We start from the raw sequence: 26,694 nt of genomic DNA, 5'->3' as shown, positions 1-26,694 counted from the left end.
AGAATCCCGATCAGGCATCCCGTTTGGAGATCGCTACTGCCCCGTCCAGTTTGGCAAGTGTGTCATCCACAGCTGGGAGTATGTGCCTCTTTCAGCAGACACTTCCATTGAGTCTTGTTAGGTCCACACAGATCCTAATATGTGGCAGAGTGGGCTAAGCCTCGGAAGATCGGAAGGTTGCTCGATCCAGCCTGGCTTTGGCAGAATAGCCACATGTCTCTGGGCCCTTGAGCAGAGCCCTTAACTCCCAGCTCCATAGGTGCCACTGCAGGTGGCTGCCCTTTGCTGCCAAGCTGACTCTCACCTCCATGTGTACAGAGCTCCATGTCCAGGGGCTGACAGTGCATATGGTGATGCCACCTCAGCTAACTCTGTCTTATAATACAACTTCCTGCTGATTCACCTGACTGTTGATTTTGGCTGTTAAAATTTGCTCTCTCATATATTATAATGTGTTTAATAATAAAATACTCAGCCAGGGCTTTTGGTTTTGGATACGTCCATTTCTTTCCACTCAGGCTACCCAGATACTCGTCCAGTCCCTCGTCATCTCACGCCTGGACTACTGCAACTCGCTTCTAGCGGGTTTACCACTGCGTGCCATCTGTCACCTCCAACTGCTTCAGAATGCAGCTGCTCGACTTGTTTTCAACCTTCCAAAGTTCCCACACCATTCCTTTGCTGCGCTCCCTCCACTGGCTTCCTGTAGCTGCCCGCATCAAATTCAAAACACTGATGCTCACATACAAAGCCAAAAATGGTCTGGCACCATCCTACCTAAAAGACCTCATCACACCCCGTACTGCACCCCGATCTCTCCGATCCTCCAGCACTGTTAGACTGGTCCCACCACCCCTCAAGGCACAAGGACGACACACATCTCGGCTCTTCTCTGTCCTGGCACCTAGTTGGTGGAATGAACTCCCCCTTGATGTCCGAACAGCGGAAACGCTGGCTGTCTTCAAGCGACAACTCAAAGCTTTCCTTTTTCAGAAATACCTGAAGTAGTACTCTGTATTCTTACTCAGCTCTTTTCTGTGTGTGTGTATGTGTACAAAAAAAATAATTATTGTTGCACTTTCTCAACAGTGTTCAGATAGATGGTATTCATAGCCTGGGTCCTTATTGAGCTAGTATTGGAAAAATTAATCGCAGCGTCTTAAAGCACTTATGTAAGTCGCTCTGGCTAAGGGCGTCTGCCAAATACTGTAAATGTAAATGTAAATGTCTCTGCAAACTATTTCTGTTCGTCAGACAAAACCAGCGTGTCATTGCTTTTCTCCCCAGTCATGTACAGCAGCGAGTTGAATGGTCTTCCTCAGTCTTTTCAGATATTCCTGAAGCTCCTCGAAATCATTCAAAGCATCATAGGCACTAAGTCCAGCTGCTTGGCCTGTCAAAACTGAAGCTTCCTGGAGGTTCTACTGAAAATATCTGCTCCACCTCTCATGTTATTTTCTTTCCTCCCCCTCTTGGAAACGCATCTGTAAGCTGGCCAGCTCCCTCACTTACTGTAGCAGGCCCTAGTATTGCCAGATCCTCTGTATTTCCTCTGACCTTCAAACTAATGTTGGTTTTCTACTCACGGGCTCCTGCTGCCGATCTTCTGACCCCATGTAAAATATTCTGCTGTGAATCTTAGAATTTCCAACAGACCATGACCACAGATGCATTCAGACTCAGTCTTTTACTTCTGTATCCTCTCCTTTTCCTGTATCTCCCCTTACCCAATGCTTTAGTGCCCCCTAGTGTCCTGACATGGTTCTGTTATAAGAGTTGGTGGTGGTTATAATCAAACCCAACCCCCCCGGCCAGCAACAGAATAATTCAGCCCTGTCATTTTTATGTCTTCTGTAAATATAAAACTTACCAAAGAATAGTGTCAGAATGGCAGGATGCACCTGTGTGTATGCAGACAAGTGTCCATGTTTTATACAGTCGATGGGTCAAAGTATATTCACAGACAAAAGAGGCTCACACTGAAACATAACAGAAAAGAGTTATAACTTTCTGTTTAAATTTCTCAAAGCAAAAGAAAGCTTAATTTATCATTAAATAGTTTAATATATCGATCACTTTAAATTTGTATTTCTGATGCACGTCACACCCAGGGTGAACCCCTGCCCTGTGCTGGCTGGGATGAGCCCAGGCTCCCCTGCAACAATGACCCGCATGTGGATGGATGGACACTGTATGTACATTAGTCAGCTACATATGCTGTACGGCTTTGTTTTCCGGACAGTCTGGGCTACTCAGATATGTCATAATTTGATGTGTAAATGCTGACAGTCTTGATATCCTTATCAGGAAAAACTACTTGTGCATATAGATATTTCTCAATTTTTAGTCTCATCTAATATAAAAATTGGGCAATAAAAAGCTTATTTTAGTTTATGGTCCACTGGATAAACACAGACATTATATACGGTTTTAGAGTCTAATGCTGAATGTTGTTTGCTGTCATTTTTCTGCCTGCATATGCTGTGATTGGTGCAGTGAAATTTGAGAATGTGTTTGTGGTCAGTATCATAGCCTCAGACAACAAACCAACGCTGTACCGTGTCACTGTGTTTACATGTGGGAGGGGTTCCAGTTACATAATGGGCTCGATCTAATTCAACTGTTTTCAACTGTTTTTATAAACTTTTTTGAATACATAATGCAAAAATATGAAGGAATTATCTTCTTAATAAACAGCATATTGCATTTTTTGAGTGAATTTCCATTCCTTAATTTATAGGCTTATAACGATATAATTAATAAAATTAGGGCAAACATGCCGTTTTTCTTAAAAAGTCCATGAAACATTGAAAATTGTTTTACTCTGTCATTGGTATTTATAAAAAGTCGCTAATCTGTTTAGAATAAATGTTTGTTTCCAGTAAAATTCTCTGGCTTCTTTTCCGAAAAGTGGCTCTTCTCAATTCGGTTGCCGACCCCTGAGCCAGACTGACATCCACTGAGCTGGACAGAAGCATCTGTCGTGAAATTGCTAAGAGTGGCTGCATGTCTAAGCTTTTCTGTCAGTGTTCAGGTAATTAAACTATGTATAGAAATGAGGTTTACCTTTGGATAAGCAGACAGATGAAATATCTGTGTTCAGTAACAAAATGAGCTGAATAAGTACCTCTGACTGTCAGTCTCTTTCCCATGCGCTCATGCTTTGTGTGGCTCTGCACTGCCATCTGCTGACAGAATAAAGTAGCTGCACCCAAGACATGCTAAAGTCATACTGGAGAATTTCCACAGCAATATGACATGTTCATGTTCATTATAACCACATTCACGGTGCCTCCTGCTGACAGGCTTGATTTTAGCACATTGCTATGAGTCTTCAATCAAACTGACACAAATGTATAACATCCATGGTAACTGATATCGTGTTTCTCTCCCAAAGCACCTTCTGAAGTAAGAATTGTACCCTGAAACACACAGGTGTCCTCTTCACACATGCTGATGAGCTTAAAGAAAACCAAACCATTGAGGAATATGTGAAGGAGAACAAGGATCTGAAGGAACTTGTTGATAAGTGTGGAGGCCGAGTCCATGTCATTCACTCTAAGCACTGGAACAGAAAAGATAAAAATGCTCAGTCTGCAGATCATGGAACAACTACAGCAAGTGATGATAGAGAGGAGAGAAGCTGGGGAATCACAGGCTGTTCAGACACTGGAGGAAATGAAGAACTGGCTGTTAGAACAAAGATCATCACACCTGATCAGGAACCAGGCCAAGGGTCAGGAAGACCTTCAAGCTCTGATGGAAACCTGGATGCATCAGAGTACAGGAGTAACAGCCTTCAGATTAAACAGCTGCTGACAGCTATAGAGAACATGGTGACAAACAATGACAGCAGTCATTACGGAAATAAATCACTGCAGGTCATAGCAGAAATGGAGGTGAAAACGACAAAAGAAGAGATGGATGAGAGAGGAGAGGAAGCAGGGGAGTCTGAGATCAGGAGAAGAGCAAGAGAGAGAGTGAGCTGGGGCATTAGGCGCAGCAGGAGCTGCTGATGCTGGGGCAGTTGGGCATTAGGGGCAGGAGCAGTAGTAGGAATAGTGGGTGTAACTGCGGGGGGTTTGGCTGCAGCAGGAGCCATAGGAGGGGGGGGGGGGGGGGGGGGGCTGAAAGAGGCAGAGCTGCAGCCAGAGCAGACAGTGCAGGAGAGACTGCAGACAATGCAGCTGAAGCTGTGGCAGAGATGGCAGGAAAAACTGCGAAAGAAACTGGGGAATTGGGGCAGAGACTGAGAACAGCAAAGGAAACACCTTATAAAACACTGTAGTAGGTCACATGCAGGGAAGCAGCCGCCTGAGTGATAGATGCAAGTAAATAGCTGCTGCATTAATTATATGCAAGGAAAGAGCCGCTTCATTGGTTAAGCTGCAGGCAGGCAGGACTGTCTACTGTGACAGAAGTGTGGGGAGCCACACAAAAGCCAGTGAGACCTGGAGAATAAGCTCACAGACAGCTTCAGCAGGACTCTGCTAAGACAGGATGACTCTGCCCAGCATGAATGGGGTCAACTGTGATCAAATGCTGCACGTGAATCGGGGGGTTTAACCGGCATCCTACCCACATATTTTACATACATGGGCTACCGACTGGGGGCATCAAGAATAATTTACTGTAAGAAGCAATGATAATAGAAAATAATGACAAAACATTTCTTCTCAAAGTATTATTAGTTATGTAATTAATGTCATCTAAAGATGAATGTCACTAATATTGTTTTTACAATTCATTAGCATATTTTGTCAAATGAAAATCTATACTTTTCTTCAACACAACGTGCAGCTTCTATCCCAAGCACAATACACATTATTACTTAAAAGCTTATTGACCCTCTGATTCTGGTATCACTTACTTTTCAGTAATTTCAAGTAAACATTATCTGTGCTGTATTTGTATGATGAAACCAATCCTTGAGTCCAATATAAAATAACTGAAATAAACACACAGTCATGCAAACTTCAGCACTTTGTCTTTCAATAAAAGCTGCAGCATCAAATCTGGCCAGTTTTGATCTGCTTGCCATTTTTGCCTAAAAACAAGTGCTGGTGTTATCAAAAACTGTCATATAGTTATATTCCAGATTTATTACAGCCAATCACATCTCGGAGCTCCGAAGAACCTCCTTCTCCTTACATTTCCCTCCTTCTCACTCTTCCCTCAAATACTGTTACATTTGTCTTTTTTCCACACTCACACCCTATCTTGATCATACTCTGACTGCATGGCATCCATATGCAGGGCAAACTATTTTACAGTCTTATCTTGTATAATATGACATAAACATTGAATTTGATTTTTTTATTTTCACATCCGAACACAACGCACGAACATGAAGGGATGCGTTTGCATTTGCAACCAACCCCTCCGCAAACCCCCCTGCGGAATACTGGCCACGGACCGGGGTGGGAATCCCCAAGCTGGAAGACTGTACTGCGTCATGTTAACATTAGCTAGCTAGTTAGCATGGATACAGAGTGCACCGGACTAAAACTATAAAACATTTGCAGCCATTAACTTATAGGTGGTAGTAACACGGAAATGACTCTTTCTGCGTCAAAATGAGGTAACTCTGTGATTTTGATACTTTATCATTTCCTTTAACTTAACCGTACCTTCCTCCCATTCCTCTGTCTCTGCTTATTGACATTTAGGAGAGTGTCAGATATAAATTAACGGTGCGAAATTATCAAAGACAGACAAAACAATGAAGAGATGACAAAGACACAGTTTGAAAAGTAAGTATATGTTTTATTGTAAAGCTCTTATCCTATTTTAACTTAGCCTATCTTATGATATTTTAACTTAGCATATCTTATCATATGTTAACTTAACCTATCTTATTATGTTTTAACTTAGCTTATCTTATCCTATTTTAACTTATCCTATCTTATCTTATCTTATCCTATCTCTTTTGTACATTAACACTTAAACAGTATCTCTATTATCCCTCCGTCCCCGCCCATAACCCACAAGTCCATCAACAACATCGCTATTATCCCTCTGTCCCCGCCCATAACCCACAAGTCCATCAGGAACAATGTCTCTGCAGTCAGTCCTCCTTCTCTGGCCATATCCCATAAGTCCATGGATCCTTGTCAGGAGTTGCTGTTCCGCCGATCGCTGACGCTGCCCCTGGCCTCTCTCTGGTTGTAGATCGCAGGAGCCGTTGCTGTCCGGACGACGGAGGAACTTCAGTTGGGGCCTCCTCCTCGTCGCTCCTTCTTCCTCCAGCGTGGGTAGCCTGTCCCTCCCGCTCCACGGACGAACCCTCTGGCCACGGTGATTTTCTTCTCTTCCAGTCTGGACAGCCGATTGTTAAAACAAGGAAAGATTATTGATATAACACATTTTATGCTCTAATTAAAGTGCTCTAATAAGGTCTCTTAAGCCAGGGCTTTACCTTCGGCATGTCAGGCACCCTCCGTGTCGATCGGGGCTTGTCTGTGTCATCTGTCTTCTTAATGACACCTTCCTTCGTCGTTATTTTTACTTTAATTGTAATTTTAATTTTAATCTTAACTATGTTTATTTCTTTGTTCTCCATTCTTTAGATGGCGAGACACTTCAAAATGCAACCAGTCGTTAAGATGCTCGAAAGCAGTTTGAGAAGATAAGTTCATGTGATTCAAAAGCAATCAAGTTGTTGTCACGGACGCCCATTCGTACCATAACAGACAATGCGATCCTATGCAGCTCGTCGGCGACTTTCGGCCGCGTTCGGCTCCGATTCGACTGTAAGCAGATTGCCACTCTGACGTATGTGGCGCGAGACTCGGGCTTTCGGACTCAAACGCTCACAGCAATAAATCTTATGGAGAATCTCCATTAATCCATTTAAAACCTAAAACTGGCTGCATCAGAAGCGTTTCGGCAGTTTGCAAACCATAAAGACTATTTACAAGGTAATGAAACTGTTATATAAATGTGAATACGTGTGTAGGCTTGTCCCGAATTGAAAATCTCATGCCAACAAGCTGACCCAAGTTGGCAACCCTGCGTAAGTCGCCCCCCTTATTTTATATGCAAAAATGATCATATGCAGGGGGCACATAACTGATATGAAAGTACTCATTCGCTGTCTAAAGCGATACGCGTGGTAATGTCTTGTAGCAGCGCAAATGCGTATTTACTTTATGTGCATTCGCGCTATTATGACAAGAAATCATTGTGTATTTTAGCCTTCATGCCGCGAAAGAATTACAAATTAGCCTAAATGTTAAGATGCACGGTAATTTCTTGTCATAACAGCGTGAATGCACATAAAATAAATACGCATTTCCGCTGCTACAACAAGGAGTTGCCCCGAGTGTACGGGGAATGCGTACTTGCGCACCATGCAGTTATGTGCTCTCCTTATCATATGTATAGTATATTGTACAATAAATGCTATAATATTTAAGTCGTATCGTTTGCTGTTTTTTAATATTTTAATCATCATTTTCTTCGTTCATTCCTGACGACAATTGGGGCAGAGACTGTCATACGCTCTCGGTAACACTCACAACCAGATGTAGCACAACAGTGAAACATTTACAAATGTGACAAAAGGTCTTCTGTGTGTCCATTAATTCATACATAGAGTTTTAATCCCGTTTCATGAAAAGCTGTAGTTATGTTGCCCCTGACAATTCCAAAATTCTTTTTGCAGCAAACTGACAAACCGAATAAGCCCAGGACACTGGAAAATGCTTGAAAAACATGGTAAAGTAGATTTCAGCATTTTCTGTCATTGCATTTGTATTAGAATTGTAAGAAATGTTTTCGTTAGTGTTATTTTGTATTTTGCAGGATGTTCCTCAACAGATTGGTTCTGTGGACTGTGGCGCGTTCATGTTGATTGTTGTCACGTCACGGATCGGGGAAGCAGGAGCAGGAAGATGGAGAATCTGGAAACCAGCTAGGAACACAGGGCATAACCAGACCTTTTACAGTGGGGTGGGGGTTGCAAGGCTGCCGGGGCACCAACCCCTTCGATCCTACTGGGGAGTAACTAGACCTTTTACAGTGGGGTGGGGGTGGCAAGGGTGTCTGGGCACCTGCCCCTTCTGTCCGACGGAGGAGCACCAAGAACTTTTACAGTGTGGTGGAGGGTTTGTAAGGCTGCCTGGGCTCCTATCTGTTCACTCTGACGGGGGCATAACCAGACCTTTCACAGTGGGGTGGGGGTGGCAAGGGTGTCTGGGTAGCTGCCCCTTTTGCACGACGGGGGAGAACCAGACCTTTTTCAGTGGGGAGGGGGGTGGCAAGGTTTCCTGGGAAACTGCCCGTCTTGTCTGACTGGGGCATAACCAGACCTTTTACAGTGGGGTGGGGGTGACAAGGGTGCCTGTGCACCTGCCCCTTCTGTCCTATGGTGGAGTAACCAGACCTTTTACAGTGGGGTGAGGGTGGCAAGGGTGCCTGGGCACCTGCCCGTTCTGTCTGACGGGGGCATAACCAGACCTTTTACAGTGGGGTGGGGGTGGAAAGGCTGCCTGGGCACCTGCCCGTTCTGTCCGACGGGGCAACAACCAGACATTTTACAGTGTGGTGGGGGTGGCAAGGGTGCCTGGGCACCTACCTCTTGTGTCCGACGGGGCAGCTACCAGACATTTCAAAGTGGGGTTGGGGTGGCAAAGCAGACTGGGCACCTGCCACTTCTGTCCGACGGGGTAGCAACCAGACCTTTTACAGTGGGTTGTGGGTGGCAAGGCTGCCTGGGCACCTGCCCATTTTGTCCGACGGGGCAGCAACCAGACCTTTTCCTGTGGGGTGGGGGGTGGCAAGGCTGCCTGGGCACCTGCCTGTTCTGTCCGACGGGGGAGCAACCAGACAGTTTACAATCGGATGGGGGTGACAAGGCTGCCTGGGCACCTGCCCTTTCTGTATGACGGGGGCATAACCAGAATTTTTTACAGTGGGTTGGGGGTGGCAAGGCTGCCTGGGAACCTGCCCTTTCTGTATGACGGGGGCATAACCAGAATTTTTTACAGTGGGTTGGGGGTGGCAAGGCTGCCTGGGAACCTGCCCTTTCTGTATGACGGGGGCATAACCAGAATTTTTTACAGTGGGGTGGGGGTGGCAAGGCTGCCTGGGCACCTGCCCGTTCTGTCCGATGGGGCAGCAACCAGACATTTTACAGTGGGTTGGGGGTGGCAAGGCTGCCTGGGCACCTGCCCGTTCTGTCCGATGGGGCAGCAACCAGACATTTTACAGTGGGATGGGGGGTGGCAAGGCTTCCTGGGCACCTGCCCGTTCTGTCCGACGGAGCAGCAACCAGACCTTTTACAGTGGGCTGGGGGTGGCATGTGTTCCTGGGCACCAACCTCTTCTGTCCGATGGGGCAGCAACCAGACCTTTTACTGTGGGGTGAGGGTGGCAAGGCTGCCTGGGCACCTGCCCGTTCTGTCCGACGGAGCAGCAACCAGACCTTTTACAGTGGGCTGGGGGTGGCATGTGTTCCTGGGCACTAACCTCTTCTGTCCGATGGGGCAGCAACCAGACCTTTTACTGTGGGGTTGGGGTGGCAAGTGTGCCTGGGTACCTGTCTGTTCTGTCTGACCGAGGCAGAACCAGAACTTTTAAAGTGGGGTGGGGGGTGGCAAAGCTGCCTGGGCAACTGCCCGTCCTGTCTGAGGGGGGCATAACCAGACCTTTTTCAGTGGGGGTGGCGGTGTAAAGGGTGCCTGGGCACCTACCCGTTCTGTCGGACGGGGGCATAATCAGACCTTTTACAGTGGGATGGGGGTGGCAAGGCTGCCTGGGCACCTGCCCGTCCTGTCTGAGGGGGGAGTAACCAGACCTTTTACAGTGGGGTGGGGGTTGCAAGGGTGCCTGTGCACCTGCCCCTTCTGTCCTACGGGGGAGAACCAGACCTTTTTAAGTGGGGTGGGGGGTGGCAAGGTTGCCTGGGAAACTGCCCGTCTTGTCTGACGGGGCTTTAACCAGACCTTTTACAGGGGGGTGGGGGGTGGCAATGCTGCCTGGACACCTGCCCCTTCTGTCCTATGGGGGAGTAACCAGACCTTTTACAGTGGGGGTGGGGGTGGCATGGGTGCCTGGGCACCTGCCCGTTGTCTGACGGGGGCATAACCAGAGCTTTTACAGTGGGGTGGGGGTTGCAAGGCTGCCGGGGGCACCAACCCCTTCGATCCTACCGGGGAGTAACTAGACCTTTTACAGTGGGGTTGGGGGTGGCAAGGGTGCCTGGGCACATGCCTTTTCAATCTGATGGGGGGGAACACAGAACTTTTACAGTGTGGTGGGGGTGGCAAGGGTCCCTGGGCACATGCCTTTTTTGTCTGAGGTGGGCATAATCAGACCTTTTAGAGTGGATTGGGGGTGGCAAGGCTGGCTGGGCACCTGCCCCTTCTGTCCTATGGGGGAGTAACCAGACCTTTTTCAGTGGGGTGGGGGTGGCAAGGTTGCCTGGGAAACTGCCCGTCTTGTCTGACGGGGCTTTAACCAGACCTTTTACAGGGGGGTGGGGGTCTCAATGCTGCCTGGACACCTGCCCCTTCTGTCCTATGGGGGAGTAACCAAACCTTTTACAGTGGGGTGGGGGTGGCAAGGGTGCCTGGGCACCTGCCCGTTCTATCTGACGGGGGCATAACCAGACCTTTTACAGTGGCGAGGGGGTGGAAAGGCTGCCTTGGCACCAGCCAATTCTGTCCTACGGGGGAGTAAGCAGACCTATTACAGTGAGGTGGGGGTGGCAAGGGTGCCTGGGCACATGCCTTTTTTGTCTGACGGGGAGTACCCAGTTCTTTTGCAGTGTGGTGGGGGGGGGGGGGGTAAGGGATCCTGGGCACCTGCCCGTCTTGTCTGACAGGGCTTTAACCAGACCGTTTACAGGGTGGTGGGGGTGGCAAGGGTGTCTGGCTAGCTGCCCTTTTTGTCTGACGGGGGAGTAATCAGACCTTTTACAATGGGGTGGGGGTGGCAAGGGTGTCTGGGTAGCTGCCCGTTTTGCATGACGGGGGAGAACCAGACCTTTTACAATGGGGTGGGGGGTGGCAAGGGTGCCTGGGCACCTGCCCGTTCTGTCCAACGGGGGAGCAACCAGACCTATTACTGGGGGGTGGGGGTGGCAAGGGTGTTAATTATTTAACAAATCAAATTTCTTTATTTATTTAAATATATTAATAATAATTTAATTTACTTTAATCCACTGAACCAGGACATAATTATATTTTCCAGTTTTTTTCAGTCTGTTATGTCTCTAGTTAAATCATTATTATACACATTGATTGACAGTCATTATGTCAGTTATGTTCAGCTGCAGTAATACAGTTAATTTAACTTAATCCAGCAGACTGTGGTTTCATTATGTCACTCAGTTATGCTTTGGGTGACGCTGAAGCAGGACATTAATAGGACAGAACAGAAAGCCTTTATTGTCATTGTACAGGGAGGGAATTCAGTAAATGGACATAAATACATAAAATGTACATATACAGGGTAGAGGGAAAGCCCCCCCCCCCCAATCAGGATTACATTTAATTACATTTTAGTGATAGAGAAAAAGCATAAAACTATATTTTTCATGTTTATTCAGCTCACTGAACAGAGTCATTTATTTTTTGTCAAACATACAGTCCTGTGCAAAAGTCTTAGGCAGTCTAAAGAAATGTTTAAAGCTGTTTATCTGGGTAGCAAGTGTACTTTGGCTTAGAACAAAAAACACAATTTAACATTAGAACGTGTGCAAATTAAGAGTAACACAATAAAAACTAGTAATAATTTCTTCTGTTTTCTAAAAAGTTACTGATATCTAGTTGGATGGCTAGATGAACACCGCTTCAGTTCCCAATCTTCTCCTCAGGGGCAACTCAGCCGTTCCTGTCACGGGATACGGTCGGGCGAAGCGGGCAGAGCGAGCAAGGAGCAGGCAGGCAAGCAGGATACGGGAAAACGGGGGTTTATTAGGAGCAATCCGGGGCAGGGAGTACAGGACGGCAACAGACATCAGGTAACATCAATGACGGACGAAGGACTCAGGTAAGACACGGACTGAAATAGACAGGACTGAGCAAATGAACTGGATGCAGCTGGGTACAATCGGGAGAAAACACGTGGGTAATCAGGGGGCGTGGCACACAGGAGGAGCGGACGAGCCGGGCATGACAGAACCCCCCCCCAAAGGCGCGCTTCTCCGGGCGCGCCAAGGAAGGGGGTGACGGACGGGACACGGGAACAGGGACCTGGAGCAAAAAAAACAACCATCAACGAGAGACGGGAAACAGGACCGAGGCACAGAACAGGGCAAGAGACAGGACAAGAGATAGGAGCTGACAAAGGGTCGGGAAGGCAGAGAGACAGATCAGGAAGGGAGACACAGCGGGAACAGGAGGAACAAAAGGACCAGGAGTGAACGAAGGGAACAGAGGAGGACGAGGAGCAGAGACAGGCGGGACAAAGTAAGGGGAAGCAAACGAAGGAGGGACCAGGGCAGGAGAGAAGGGAGAGAAGGCGGGGGAACAGAGGGGAGCCCGAGGGAGCCCCAGCGGGCGACGGGCGGCAGCCGGAGGGGCCGCAGACGGCCGGGAGGCCGGAGCCGGAGGGGACCGAGAAGGGGCCGAGGAGACAGGGCGAGGGACCCGCGGAGGGGCCAGGGAGGGAGCAGGAGGGAGCACCGGGGAAGGGGACGAGGGAGCAGGAGGGGCCCACGGCGAAGGCCCGGAGGAGGGGGGAGCCGCAGCAGGCGGCGACGTCCGGCGGAGGGCCGGAGGTAGGGGCCCCGCAGGCAACCGAGGAGCCGCCGTCGGGGAGCCCGCAGGCAGCCGACCAGGCTCTGGAGAGGGGAGCGAGGCAGGGCGATGAGGCACCGGAGAGGGACCCGCAGGCGACAGCCGACCCTGAGGGCCAGGAACCGCAGGCGCCAACCGAGCCCCAGCGCAGGCGAGGCAGGGCGAGCCAGGGGGCAGGGCGGGCGGGACCCCAGCCCTGCGTCTGTGTCCCCTCCCCTTGCGGGACACAGACAGGCCGACCCTAGGTCGGGGTCGACGTGGCCGGGACGAGGGACAAGGGGTTACAAGTTCTGTCCCCGAGGGGTCCCATTCCAGCTCCTCCACCTCCAGAGAGGGAGGAGCTGCGGTGGAGTCTTCGGGGACCTCCTCGGGAACCGGGGTCAAGGGACTTAGAGCGGGAGTAGGAACGGGGCCAGGAAGTAAAGTCATTCGGGGCGCCTCGGGAGCTGCTGCAGGCGGAGGGGGCGCCTCGGGAGCTGCTGCAGGCGGAGGGGGCGCCGGGTCAGGAACAGGAGCGCGGTCAGGAACAGGAGCGCGGTCAGGAACAGGAGCGCGGTCAGGAACAGGAGCTTGCTGCAGTGGGGGCGCCTGCCCGGGAGCTGCAGGTTGCTGCAGTGGGGGCGCCTGCCCGGGAGCTGCAGGCTGCTGCAGTGGGGGCGCCTGCCCGGGAGCTGCAGCAGGCGAAGGGGGCGCCGGGACAGGAACAGGAGCGCGGTCAGGAACAGGAGCGCGGTCAGGAACAGGAGCTGGCTGCAGTGGGGGCGCCTGCCCGGGAGCTGCAGGTTGCTGCAGTGGGGGCGCCTGCCCGGGAGCTGCAGGTTGCTGCAGTGGGGGCGCCTGCCCGGGAGCTGCAGGTTGCTGCAGTGGGGGCGCCTGCCCGGGAGCGGGGTCCGTCGGCAATGGCGGCTGCATGGGAGCGGGGTCCGCCGGCAATGGCGGCTGCACGGGAGCGGGGTCCGCCGGCAATGGCGGCTGCACGGGAGCGGGGTCCGCGGGCGGCGGCGGCTGCACGGGAGTGGGGTCCGCGGGCGGCGGCGGCCGTTCCGACGGCGTAGCCGGGACCGGTGCTCTCCGGACAGGAAAGGCTGCCTGGGGAGACAGCCTAGCAGAGCTAGGGACCATCCGGGCGATTGGGGAGACATCCCGAATGGGCCGCCGGGATGAGGGCACATGCCCTTAAGGCGATCGTCGGGGCGATCGCCGGTTCCTTCCTTCTCCTCCTCCGGCTCTTGGTAGCGGCGGGAGGTGGAGCTACGTCCGCCAATGCGGACGGCGGAAGGACTGGTCCCCGCTCGCTGGGAGCGACTGAGCGCTTGGTCCGGAGCTGAGCTATCTGCAGGAGACCCTCGCGCAGCTCCTCGGCCAAGCGGGCTTCTAGGTCGAGGGCTAGCTCCCCGAGGGTCTTCTCGCACCGGAGGACGAGGCTCCACGCAGGTAGATCTTCCGAGATACCGGGTTGGGATCTCCAGAAAACCACCTGTTCTCCGAGGCGGAAGTACTCCTCCTCGGAGATGTATTCAGCCTTGTTGTGGTCCGTCATTCTGTCACGGGATACGGTCGGGCGAAGCGGGCAGAGCGAGCAAGGAGCAGGCAGGCAAGCAGGATACGGGAAAACGGGGGTTTATTAGGAGCAATCCGGGGCAGGGAATACAGGACGGCAACAGACATCAGGTAACATCAATGACGGACGAAGGACTCAGGTAAGACACGGACTGAAATAGACAGGACTGAGCAAATGAACTGGATACAGCTGGGTACAATCGGGAGAAAACACGTGGGTAATCAGGGGGCGTGGCACACAGGAGGAGCGGACGAGCCGGGCATGACAGTTCCATGATTTTGTTAAATTTTACCAACAGCTCAGTTAAATAATTAAATGTATTGGTTTGAAAAGTCAGTGAGAGATTGACTAGCTGTATGAGGTCTGCTAGTGGCCAAGTCAAAAAATACATGGCTGCACTGGACGGTCGCTGCAAATACTGGGATGATTTTAGCAGAGGTTCTGAAATGGCGAAGCTGACACACTTTGACAGGCATCATATCATAGTTTTACACCAACAGGAGGATAATCTAAACATCATTTTCTTTGTCTGCCTAAGACTTTTGCATAGTTCTGTACATTTCAGAGTAAAAAGGATTATAAAGGTTAAAAAGCAGAGATTTTACCTTTTTGCAGGAGAACCAGCAACACGTCACAGTGACACTGAGGAGTTTATATAAACATAAAACCCTGGATAGAGGGACTCAGTGAATGAGGAGGTGAATCTGTGCAGGGGGGTCAGTCCATCAGAGGAGACTCTGTAGAAGGACAGAGCACCAGCCCCCCAGTCCAGATACACTCCTACTCTGTGGGAGCCTGAGGGCTCTATGGGTATGAGAGTCTCTTTATTATTGTGCAGGACAGAGTAACTGACAGTATTACAGCACAGACTCCATGACTTGTCATTGTCTCCAAGCAGACAGTCACTCCCTCCTTTCCTCCTGATCCCTTTGTAAGTCACTCCTATCCAGGCTGCAACTCCATCCCACTCAGCCTCCCAGTAACAGCGGCCAGTCAGACTCTCTCTGCACAGAATTTGTTCCCAGCTGTCAAATCTCTCTGGATGATCAGGATATGGCTGCTCTGCCCACCACTCATTTGTCACCTTCCTGTTCCCCCCTGACAGAGACAGGCGTCTGTTTGCTGTGTTGGGGTCCAGCGTCAGCTGGCAGGAGTCTGTAGGCAGGAGGAAGAATTATTAATCCCATCAGGCCACCTGTACTTTATGTTTCTGTACGATATAAAAACAGCACAGCTTCCCCTAACGAAGCGGGAACTGAAGTTTATGAAACATAAGGAGGGCGCGCGACGGCGGCGGGAAGAGCCGCCAAAATGGGGCGCGAGCTAAACTAACAGCTTAATTAATTTAATTAAAAATGACAAAGCAGCGACATTCAGACATATTCATCACAAGCATATTTACCACAAAACGGCACCAGAGATCAATACTAAAGTCAGTGTCTTTCCTTCAAACCGCTAATTCCGGCGCATCCGGCTCGAAAATGGCCATCAATAACAGAATATTTAAGTAATATTATTACACGTTTAAAGTGATATTTAATAAACATTTGGACCTGGATTGTGATATAAACAATGATTCCGGCATCATAAAAAACAGGAAGGTTTTCATTAATTCAGAAAAATATTGCTCTGAAAAACGGGATTATTATCTCATTAATTCGGAAAAACAGAATTAATTTCCCCCAGATGAATGCAATACGCTTCCATAGAGAACCACTTACCGCGCGCGTGACTGTAGATGCTGCGCCGCTGCCGCGAGGCGTGAGCCCCGCATCTCGCGCACGCACACGGCCGCTCTAATCTGTTAACATGGGCGCCGAAATGAAATTTGATATTTTCCGCCGCACATCCAGTGTGTCCCGGGCGCTAATTTCTTTTAGCACCGTGGATCAGGAGAACTTTTTAATATTCATGAGCGAAGCCCTACATGATTGGCTGGCTGATTAATATTTATGAGAGGGGCACTACCTCATTGGCCAGTTAACATCGACTTGTGCTGCCTGTTTCTTCTACCTAAAGCAGGGGTGTCCAAATCCAGTCCTGGGGGGCCGAAGCCTTGTGTAGCTTAGTTCTTTCCCTGTTCCACCATAAATTATTCAGCTCAAGAGCTGTGTGGTTATTAGCACAAGGAGATGAATCAGGTGTGTTAAATGAGGGGAAACCCAAAAATGCGCAGGACTCTGGCCCTCCAGGACTGGATTTGGGCTCCCCTGGTTTAAGGGATTCAGTGACCAATCAGTAATATTCTCTCATGAATTTTAAGGAGTGTTACAGAACCACCCTGTAAAAATGCAAATTCACATTTTGCACTTGAGGAGAGAGTCTGGTCTCACTGCCTACAGGTGCCTCCTTAGGACAATACTAACGAATCTCTCACAGAAAACACATACACTCACGGCATCCGCAAAAAGAACAAATGCAAAGGATTCTTTTTTTGTGAAATTAAAGATGTATAACTAATTCAGAATATATTTAACCATCCTACACTCCCACACAAACACGAAGATAATACAAGCAGCTATAAAGCATTTGCAAAAAATATTTTAAAAACCGATTAAATTAATTGATACTGTTTTGGTGATGATTTTGATTTTTTGTTTCGCGTTTGGATGTTTGTCTAAAATGACATGAAACTCACCTAAACACAAACATGGAAATCCATCTACACACAGTTCAAAAAGCCACTCATCACAACAATTGTGTGAATACAACCATAACATACAGTAGTATTCATGGTATTATTAATAAAAACATGCAAAGACACTTACATTTCTGTAAGCCTGGTCTGGTCCTGCACTCTCCACCGTGATCCACACTATAGGAGAAGCAGAATGACATAGTACTGCTGTATCCATTTATTTATTGGTGCCTCTTCTTCACATACATGCATAAGTATCTGTAGCGTGTCAGACACACACTCTGTACTCACTGCAGCTTCTCCAGTTTACAGCTGGGATCCTCCAGTACAGCAGAAAGCAGCTTCACTCCTGAGTCTCCTGGGTGATTGTAGCTCAGGTCCAGCTCTCTCAGGTGTGAGGGGTTTGACCTCAGAGCTGAAGCCAGGGAAGAACAGCCTTCTTCTGTGACTCTACAGCCTGACAGTCTGCAGAAACATGGGAAAAAAATCCACAATAAATAAGATCACCTGACCATTACAAGCATTACTTTTAAGCAAAAGTGACTCCTCTAATAAATATTTCAATAATCACACAAAATTAACATCTTTTGAACATTTTATAAGGAGCTATACTTCTCAGAACAAGAACCAGATCCAGTTGATATAGAATCATTTTAAAATAATCTAGACTTACCCATATTAACCAATGAAACAGCAGATGCCCTTGATGCCAGAGGTGGAGATTTCAGGTCCAGAGAGTACAAATCCAGACCAAGATTTTGTTTCAACAAACCAGTTGAATATAAAGAGTCACAGTCACAGAGACTCAACTGGTTTGTTGAAACAAAATCTTGGTCTGGATTTGTACTCCCTGGACCTGAAATCTCCACCTCTGCTTGATGCACCATTAACATCAGAAGAACTCCATAAGGTCCTCAACCAAATGCCTAACAACCAATCGCCAGACCGGATGGTTACCCTGCAGAAATCTATAGGCCATTACAGTGTTATTGAAACCTGATAAAGACCAAACACAGCCCTCCAGTTACCGGCCATTACAGTGTTATTGAGACCTGATAAAGACCAAACACAGCCCTCCAGTTACCGGCCATTACAGTGTTATTGAGACCTGATAAAGACCCAACACAACCCTCCAGTTACCCGGCACTCTCATTAATGAATAACTTGAAAATCATTACAAAAGCTCTCGCCACTCAGTTACAGACAGTCATTCCTACTATAATCCATCCTGATCAGACAGATTTCATCAAGACAAGACATGCCTCGGACAACATCCATTGATTATTTAATTTAGTCAATACTGCTCAGCATGTCCATACTAAAACCATGATTACATCATTAGATGCAGAAACTGCATCTGACAGTCAGTTGGACATTCCTCTTTAATACATTGCATAGATTTGGCTTCGGAGAATCGTTCCCCCATTGGGTTAAAATACTGTACACCTCAGCCAAAGCTACAGTGTCACAGATGGGATGACATCACCTGCATTCACACTCCGACGGGGAAGACGGCCTGCATGCCCACTCTCTCCTTCACTGTTTGCCATCTTCATAGAAACAGTTGTGGCAGCAATACGACAGAACAGTGAAATAAATGGAATTCATACTAATAAGTCAACACAAAATTAATCTCTATGCAGATGATATCTTGCTGTTTTTATGAAACCCTCAAAATATGAAATTTTAATTTTATTAATACCTTTTCAAATCTATCAAACTACACAATAAACTGGAAAAAACCCATAATATTCTCACTGTCTGAAGATGCCTGGGATTCAGCCGATCAGGATGGTCCATTTTACACGGGAAATATCCGGTACTTGGGTATCTACATCTCCCACAGGCTGTCTGACTTGGTTACCCTCAACTACACCCCCTTATTCAAAACAATAGATGAGTCTCCCACTTAAATCAATAAAAATAAAATTACTCGTCCAGAATAAATTCAGAAAAATTCTTTCAAACTCATTAATGTCACATTTTTGCTGGAAAAACAAAAACTCAAAATCAAACATTCCACATTACAGAAAAGTAAATCTCAAGTTGGATTACAAGCTCATTTTTCTTAATTATTACTTAGCAAATCAACTGCAAGAATTAACTAAATGGTCACACTACAGCAGTAACAGCAGCTCATGGTTACAGCAGGAGCAGCTGTACTGTAAAAATCTCAGACATGCAGACTTACTCAAAATGTCAGTAAAGAAACAAAACTGCTTTAACAACACAGTGCTGCCATTTCCACAGCACTGACAGCCCAGTGGAAGCCATTAAAATCACTAACTGTACTCTCAGACCCTGTAAATTCACGCCAATCTGGAATAATCTGGACTTCCTACTTCACAATATCACTATTCACTATCACTCACGGGAACAGAAAGGGATTACACATCTCCACCTCCTTTTCAGTAACAGTCATTTCATGACATTCGAAGACTTAATCCATAAATACGAGTTGAGAATAAGCAATTTTTCTAATATTTACTAACTGAATCCAGCATCAAAACCAAAACGAACCTCACACATAATACACTGAATCCTCCTCAGATGAGACAACATTCTGCAACTTAAAAATAAAAAGAAACCTCTAGAATATATAATCCTCCATCTGCGATAGACACATTGATATTTGTACCAAAAATTAATTGGAATAAGGACCTTATCTTTTCCCCCAGCTCTGATTTCTGGATGGACGTCTGCAACAACATATTCACAGTGACAAATACTGGCCTTCAGTTCAGTACAAAGTAATTCACATAAAACATGTGACTCAATATAAAAAGTAGTCAGTACTGATACCTGCTCACAGTGTACAAGGGGTGTCACAGATAATTATCTGCATACTCTGTGGGCCTGTATACCTGCTCACAGTGCACCATGGGTGTCACAGATAATTATCTGCATGCTCTGTTGGCCTGTATACCTGCTCACAGTGCACCATGGGTGTCACAGATAATTATCTGCATGCTCTGTTGGCCTGTATACCTGCTCACAGTGCACCATGGGTGTCACAGATAATTATCTGCATGCTCTGTTGGCCTGTATACCTGCTCACAGTGCACCATGGGTGTCACAGATAATTATCTGCATGCTCTGTTGGCCTGTATACCTGCTCACAGTGCACCATGGGTGTCACAGATAATTATCTGCATGCTCTGTTGGCCTGTATACCTGCTCACAGTGCACCATGGGTGTCACAGATAATTATCTGCATGCTCTGTTGGCCTGTATACCTGCTCACAGTGCACCATGGGTGTCACAGATAATTATCTGCATGCTCTGTGGGCCTGTATACCTGCTCACAGTGCACCATGGGTGTCACAGATAATTATCTGCATGCTCTGTTGGCCTGTATACCTGCTCACAGTGTACAATGGGTGTCACAGATAATTATCTGCATGCTCTGTGGGCCTGTATACCTGCTCACAGTGCACCATGGGTGTCACAGATAATTATCTGCATGCTCTGTTGGCCTGTATACCTGCTCACAGTGTACAATGGGTGTCACAGATAATTATCTGCATGCTCTGTGGGCCTGTATACCTGCTCACAGTGCACCATGGGTGTCACAGATAATTATCTGCATGCTCTGTTGGCCTGTATACCTGCTCACAATGTACAATGGGTGTCACAGATAATTATCTGCATGCTCTGTGGGACTGTATACCTGCTCACAGTGCACCATGGGTGTCACAGGTAATTACTGTATGTTCTCTATAGGTGAAAGGTCTGGACTGCAGACAGGCCAATTCAGCACCCGGGCTCTTCTCCGACGAAGCCATGTGGTTGTAATAGCTGCAGTATGTGGTTTTGCATTGTCCTGCTGAAATACACAAGGCCTTCCCTGAAACAGACGTCCTTTGGAGGGGAGCATGTGTTGCTCTAAAACCTTTATATACCTTTAGCATTCATAGTTCCTTCCAAAACATGCAAGCTGCCCATACCGTATGCACTTATGCACCCTCATACCATCAGACATGCTGGCTTTTGAACGGAACGCTGATAACACGCTGGAAGGTCTCCCTCCTCTTTAGCCCGGAGGACACGGCGCCCTTCATTACCAACAAGAATGTCACATTTGGACTCTGACCACAGAACATTTTCCCACTTTGAAACAGTCCATTTCAAATGAGTCTTGGCCCACAGGACACGACGGCGCTTCTGGACCATGTTCAGATATGGCTTCCTTTTTGCATGATAGAGCTTTAGCTGGCATCTGCAGATGGCACGGCGGATTGTGTTTACCGACTGTGCCTTCTGGAAGTATTCCTGGGCCCATTTAGTAATGTCATTGACACAATCATGCCGATGAGTGATGCAGAGTCGTCTGAGGGCCCGAAGACCACGGGCATCCAATACAGGTCTTCGGCCTTTGAACATTTGTAATATTATCTATGTTCTGTTGTGAATAAAATATAGGCTCACGTGATTTGAAAGTGTTTTATTTGTTATTTCATTCAAATATAAAGTACTTTTCTAGAATTCTGGTTGTATGTTTGCTGGGGGCGGCATGGTGGTGCAGTGGTTAGCACTATTGCCTCACACCTCTGGGACCCGGGTTCAAGTCTCCGCCTGGGTCACATGTGTGTGGAGTTTGCATGTTCTCCCCATGTCGTCGTGGGGTTTCCTCCAGGTACTTCGGTTTCCCCCACAGTCCAAAAACATGCTGAGGCTAATTGGAGTTGCTAAATTGCCCGACTGGTATGTGAATGTGCCCTGCGATAGGTTGGCCCCCCATCCTGGGTTGTTCCCTACCTTTTGCCTATTGCTTCCGGGATAGGCTCCGGACCCCCAGCGACCCAGTAGGATAAGCGGTTTGGAAAATGGATGGATGGATGTATGCTTGCAGCAAACTATTTTGTGGATAAAAGCTACCTCAACATCCACCGCTCCCTTACTTTTTTGCTGCTATTTTTATTAATTATTATTATTACTGTTTGATTCATGTATTGTATGTTTCAATCATTACAGATATGTATGAAAGTGTGTCTGTGTATGTACGGACATTCATATCTATGTATTAATATATACTGCTCAAAAAAATTGAAGGAACACTTTTTAATCAGAGTATAGCATCAAGTCTATAAAAATTCTGGGATATTGATCAGGTCAGTTAAGTAGCGGAGGGGGTTGTTAATCAGTTTCAGCCGCTTTAGTGTTAATGAAATTATCAACAGGTGAACTAGAGGGGCAACAATGAGACGACCCCCAAACCAGGAATGATTTAACAGGTGGGGGCCACTGGCATTTTTCCCTCCTCATCTTTTCTGACAGTTTTTTCACTAGTTTTGCATTTGGTGATGGTCAGTGTCACTACTGGTAGCATGAGGCGATACCTGGACCCTACAGAGGTTGCACAGGTAGTCCAACTCCTCCAGGATGGCACATCAATACGTGCCATTGCCAGAAGGTTTGCTGTGTCTCCCAGCACAGTCTCAAGGGCATGGAGGAGATTCCAGGAGACAGGCAGTTATTCAAGGAGAGCTGAACAGGGCGGTAGAAGGTCCTTAACCCATCAGCAGGACCGGTATCTGCTCCTTTGTGCAAGGAGGAACAGGATGAACACTGCTGGAGCCCTACAAAATGACCCCCATCAGGCCACTGGTGTGAATGTCTCTCACCAAACAATCAGAAACAGACATCATAAGGGTGCCCTGAGGACCCAACGTCCTCTAGTGGACCCTGTGCTCACTGCCCAGCACCATGGAGCTCGATTGGCATTTGCCATAGAATACCAGAATTTGCAGATCTGCCACTGGCACCCTGTGCTTTTCACAGATGAGAGCAAGTTCACCCTGAGCACATGTGACAGACGTGAAAGGGTCTGGAGAAGCCATGGAGAACGTTATGCTGCCTGCAGCATTGTTCAGCATGACCGGTTTGGTGGTGGGTCAGTGATGGTCTGGGGAGGCATATCCATGGAGGGACGCACAGTCCTCTACAGGCTAGACAACGGCACCTTGACTGCCATTAGGTATCAGGATGAAACCTTGAACCCACTGTCAGACCCTATACTGGTGCAGTGAGTCCTGGGTTCCTCCTGGTGCACGACAATGCCTGACCTCATGTGGCAAGAGCATGTAGGCAGTTCCTGGAGGATGAAGGAATTGATACCATTGACTGCCCCCCACGCTCGCCTGACCTAAATCCAATAGAACACCTGTGGGACATTATGTTTCGTCCATTCGATGCCACCAGGGTGCACCTCAGACTGTCCAGAAGCTCAGTGATACCCTGGTCCAGATCTGAGAGGAGATCCCCCAGGACACCATCCGTGGTCTCATTAGGACCATGCCCCAACATTGTCAGGCATGCATACAACCATGTGGGGGCCATACAAACTACTGAGTATGATACTGTTACTGTAATGAAATTTCAGCAAAATGGACTAGCCTGCTGCATCATTTTTCACTTTGATTTTCGGGGTGTCTCTGAATTCAGCCCTCTGTAGGTTTTCATGGAAATTTCATTTCCATTAAATGATGTGGCATCCTTTCATTCCTAACACATTACCCAGTCTACTTCAGTATACATATATATTTTCCCCATTGATATCTGATGTGTTTTCAGTGTTCCTTTAATTTTTTTGAGCAGTGTATATGTGTGATAATTTTTTATTCACTAATTTTTTTTTGACAATTACGACTCCTATCATCCACAAAAATCATATATAAATACAATTATGTCTTTGTTTTTTTTTCCTTCTTTGTATTTATCTCCTTTTCTTTGCCTCTCCCCTCTACAACTCCTCACATTAAATACTGACTTCACTCGCCCCCCCAGTCCTGCCACTTCCACTAGCCCCTATTTTGGGGGAGTGGTTCTTTTCCCCTGTGCCTCTGGGTGGGGCAGGTCACCTAATGCACTGGGGGTGGGGTGTCACAGACACTCTCACACACACATACCCTGCCGCAGACACTCTCACACACACGTACCCTGCCGCAGACACTCTCACACACGCGTACCCTGCCTCAGAAACTCTCACACACGCGTACCCTGCCGCAGACACTCTCACACACGCGTACCCTGTCAGACACTCTCACACACGCGTACCCTGCCTCAGAAACTCTCACACACGCGTACCCTGCCGCAGACACTCTCACACACGCGTACCCTGTCACAGACACTCTCACACACACGTACCCTGCGGCAGACACTCTCACACACGCGTACCCTGCGGCAGACACTCTCACACACGCGTACCCTGCCACAGACACTCTCACACACGCGTACCCTGTCACAGACACTCTCACACACGCGTACCGTCACAGACACTCTCACACACGCGTACCCTGCCTCAGAAACTCTCACACACACGTACCCTGTCACAGACACGCTCACACACACGTACACTGCCGCAGACACTCTCACACATGCGTACCCTGTCACAGACACTCTCACACACGCGTACCCTGCCACAGACACTCTCACACACGCGAAACCTGCCACAGACACTCTCACAGACACGTACCCTGCCACAGACACTCTCACAGACACGTACCCTGTCACAGACACTCTCACACACACGTACCCTGCGGCAGACACTCTCACACAGGCGTACCCTGCGGCAGACACTCACACACGCGTACCCTGCCGCAGACACTCTCACATACGCGTACCCTGTCGTAGACACTCTCACACAAACGTACCCTGCGGCAGACACTCTCACACACGCGTACCCTGCGGCAGACACTCTCACACACGCGTACCCTGCGGCAGACACTCTCACACACGCGTACCCTGCCCCAGACACTCTCACACACGCGTACCCTGCCGCAGACACTCTCACACACGCGTACCCTGTCACAGACACTCTCACACACACGTATCCTATCACAGACACGCTCACACACACGTACCCTGTCACAGACACGCTCACACACACGTACAATGCCGCAGATACTCTCACACAAGTGTACCCTGTCACAGACACTCTCACACACACGTATCCTGCCTCAGACACTCTCACACACACGTACCCTGTCACAGACACTCTCACACACGCGTACCCTGTCGCAGACACTCTCACACACACGTACCCTGTCGCAGACACTCTCACACACACGTACCCTGTCGCAGACACTCTCACACACACGTACCCTGTCGCAGACACTCTCACACACACGTACCCTGTCGCAGACACTCTCACACACGTACCGTCACAGACACTCTCACACACGCATACCCTGTCACAGACACTCACACACACGGGTACCCTGTCGCAGACACTCTCACACACGCGTACCCTGTCACAGACACTCTCACACACGTACCCTGTCACAGACACTCTCACACACACGTACCCTGTCGCAGACACTCTCACAGACACGTACCCTGTCACAGACACTCTCACAGACACGTACCCTGTCACAGACACTCTCACACACGTACCCTGTCACAGACACTCTCACGCACGCGTACCCTGTCACAGACACTCTCACACACGTACCCTGTCACAGACACTCTCACGCACGCGTACCCTGTCACAGACACTCTCACACGCACGTACCCTGTCACAGACACTCTCACACACGTACCCTGTCACAGACACTCTCACGCACGCGTACCCTGTCACAGACACTTTCACACACACGTACCCTGTCACAGACACTCTCACACACACGTACCCTGTCGCAGACACTCTCACACACGTACCCTGTCGCAGACACTCTCACACACACGTACCCTGTCGCAGACACTCTCACACACACGTACCCTGTCGCAGACACTCTCACACACGTACCCTGCCGCAGACACTCTCACACACGTACCCTGTCACAGACACGCTCACACACACGTACCCTGTCACAGACACTCTCACACACACGTACCCTGTCGCAGACACTCTCACACACGTACCCTGTCGCAGACACTCTCACACACGCGTACCCTGTCACAGACACTCTCACACACACGTACCCTGTCGCAGACACTCTCACACACGTACCCTGCCACAGACACTCTCACACATGCGTACCCTGTCACAGACACTCTCACACACGTACCCTGTCACAGACACTCTCACACACACGTATCCTGCCTCAGACACTCTCACACACACGTATCCTATCACAGACACGCTCACACACACGTACCCTGTCACAGACACGCTCACACACACGTACACTGCCGCAGATACTCTCACACAAGTGTACCCTGTCACAGACACTCTCACACACACGTATCCTGCCTCAGACACTCTCACACACACGTACCCTGTCACAGACACTCTCACACACGCGTACCCTGTCGCAGACACTCTCACACACGCGTACCCTGTCGCAGACACTCTCACACACACGTACCCTGTCGCAGACACTCTCACACACACGTACCCTGTCGCAGACACTCTCACACACACGTACCGTCACAGACACTCTCACACACGCATACCCTGTCACAGACACTCACACACACGCGTACCCTGTCGCAGACACTCTCACACACGCGTACCTTGTCACAGACACTCTCACACACGTACCCTGTCACAGACACTCTCACACACACGTACCCTGTCGCAGACACTCTCACAGACACGTACCCTGTCACAGACACTCTCACAAACACGTACCCTGTCACAGACACTCTCACACACGTACCCTGTCACAGACACTCTCACGCACGCGTACCCTGTCACAGACACTTTCACACACGTACCCTGTCACAGACACTCTCACGCACGCGTACCCTCTCACAGACACTCTCACACACGTACCCTGTCACAGACACTCTCACGCACGCGTACC

General features: G+C 48.7%; 2 protein-coding genes across 2 annotated transcripts in view; one reads left to right on the top strand and one right to left on the bottom strand.

Moving 5' to 3' along the window:
- Positions 1-26,694, top strand: part of LOC125721930 (protein NLRC5-like) — a gene marked incomplete at its 3' end in the record, with an annotated part of 510,329 nt that overhangs the window by 368,612 nt on the left and 115,023 nt on the right. The window lies entirely within an intron of this gene.
- LOC125721951 (stonustoxin subunit beta-like) lies at positions 14,612-21,386 on the bottom strand. Its single transcript, XM_048998189.1, has 4 exons — positions 21,194-21,386; positions 17,237-17,410; positions 17,076-17,122; positions 14,612-15,462 (listed from the first exon to the last, which is right to left on the bottom strand). Exons 1-4 carry the CDS (start codon positions 21,298-21,300, stop codon positions 14,939-14,941), a joined length of 852 nt encoding a protein of 283 aa, XP_048854146.1. The 5' UTR covers positions 21,301-21,386; the 3' UTR covers positions 14,612-14,938.

This window comes from Brienomyrus brachyistius, unplaced genomic scaffold, assembly GCF_023856365.1.
Source record: "Brienomyrus brachyistius isolate T26 unplaced genomic scaffold, BBRACH_0.4 scaffold36, whole genome shotgun sequence".
NCBI classification, from domain to species: domain Eukaryota; kingdom Metazoa; phylum Chordata; class Actinopteri; order Osteoglossiformes; family Mormyridae; genus Brienomyrus; species Brienomyrus brachyistius.
The sequence above is the reverse complement of the archived record's forward strand: the minus strand, read 5'-3'. Positions and strand labels throughout refer to the sequence as shown.

Excerpts from the sequence above, each read along its gene's own strand:
- LOC125721951 (XM_048998189.1), bottom strand. The coding sequence starts at position 21,300 with ATGCCCGTGGTCTTCGGGCCCTCAGACGACTCTGCATCACTCATCGGC. Across the intron at positions 17,411-21,193 it reads ACTTCCAGAAGGCACAGTCG|ACTGTCAGGCTGTAGAGTCA; the intron begins GTAAACACAATC and ends ATGTTTCTGCAG. Across the intron at positions 15,463-17,075 it reads CAGACCAGGCTTACAGAAAT|ACTCCTGCCAGCTGACGCTG; the intron begins GTAAGTGTCTTT and ends TCCTGCCTACAG.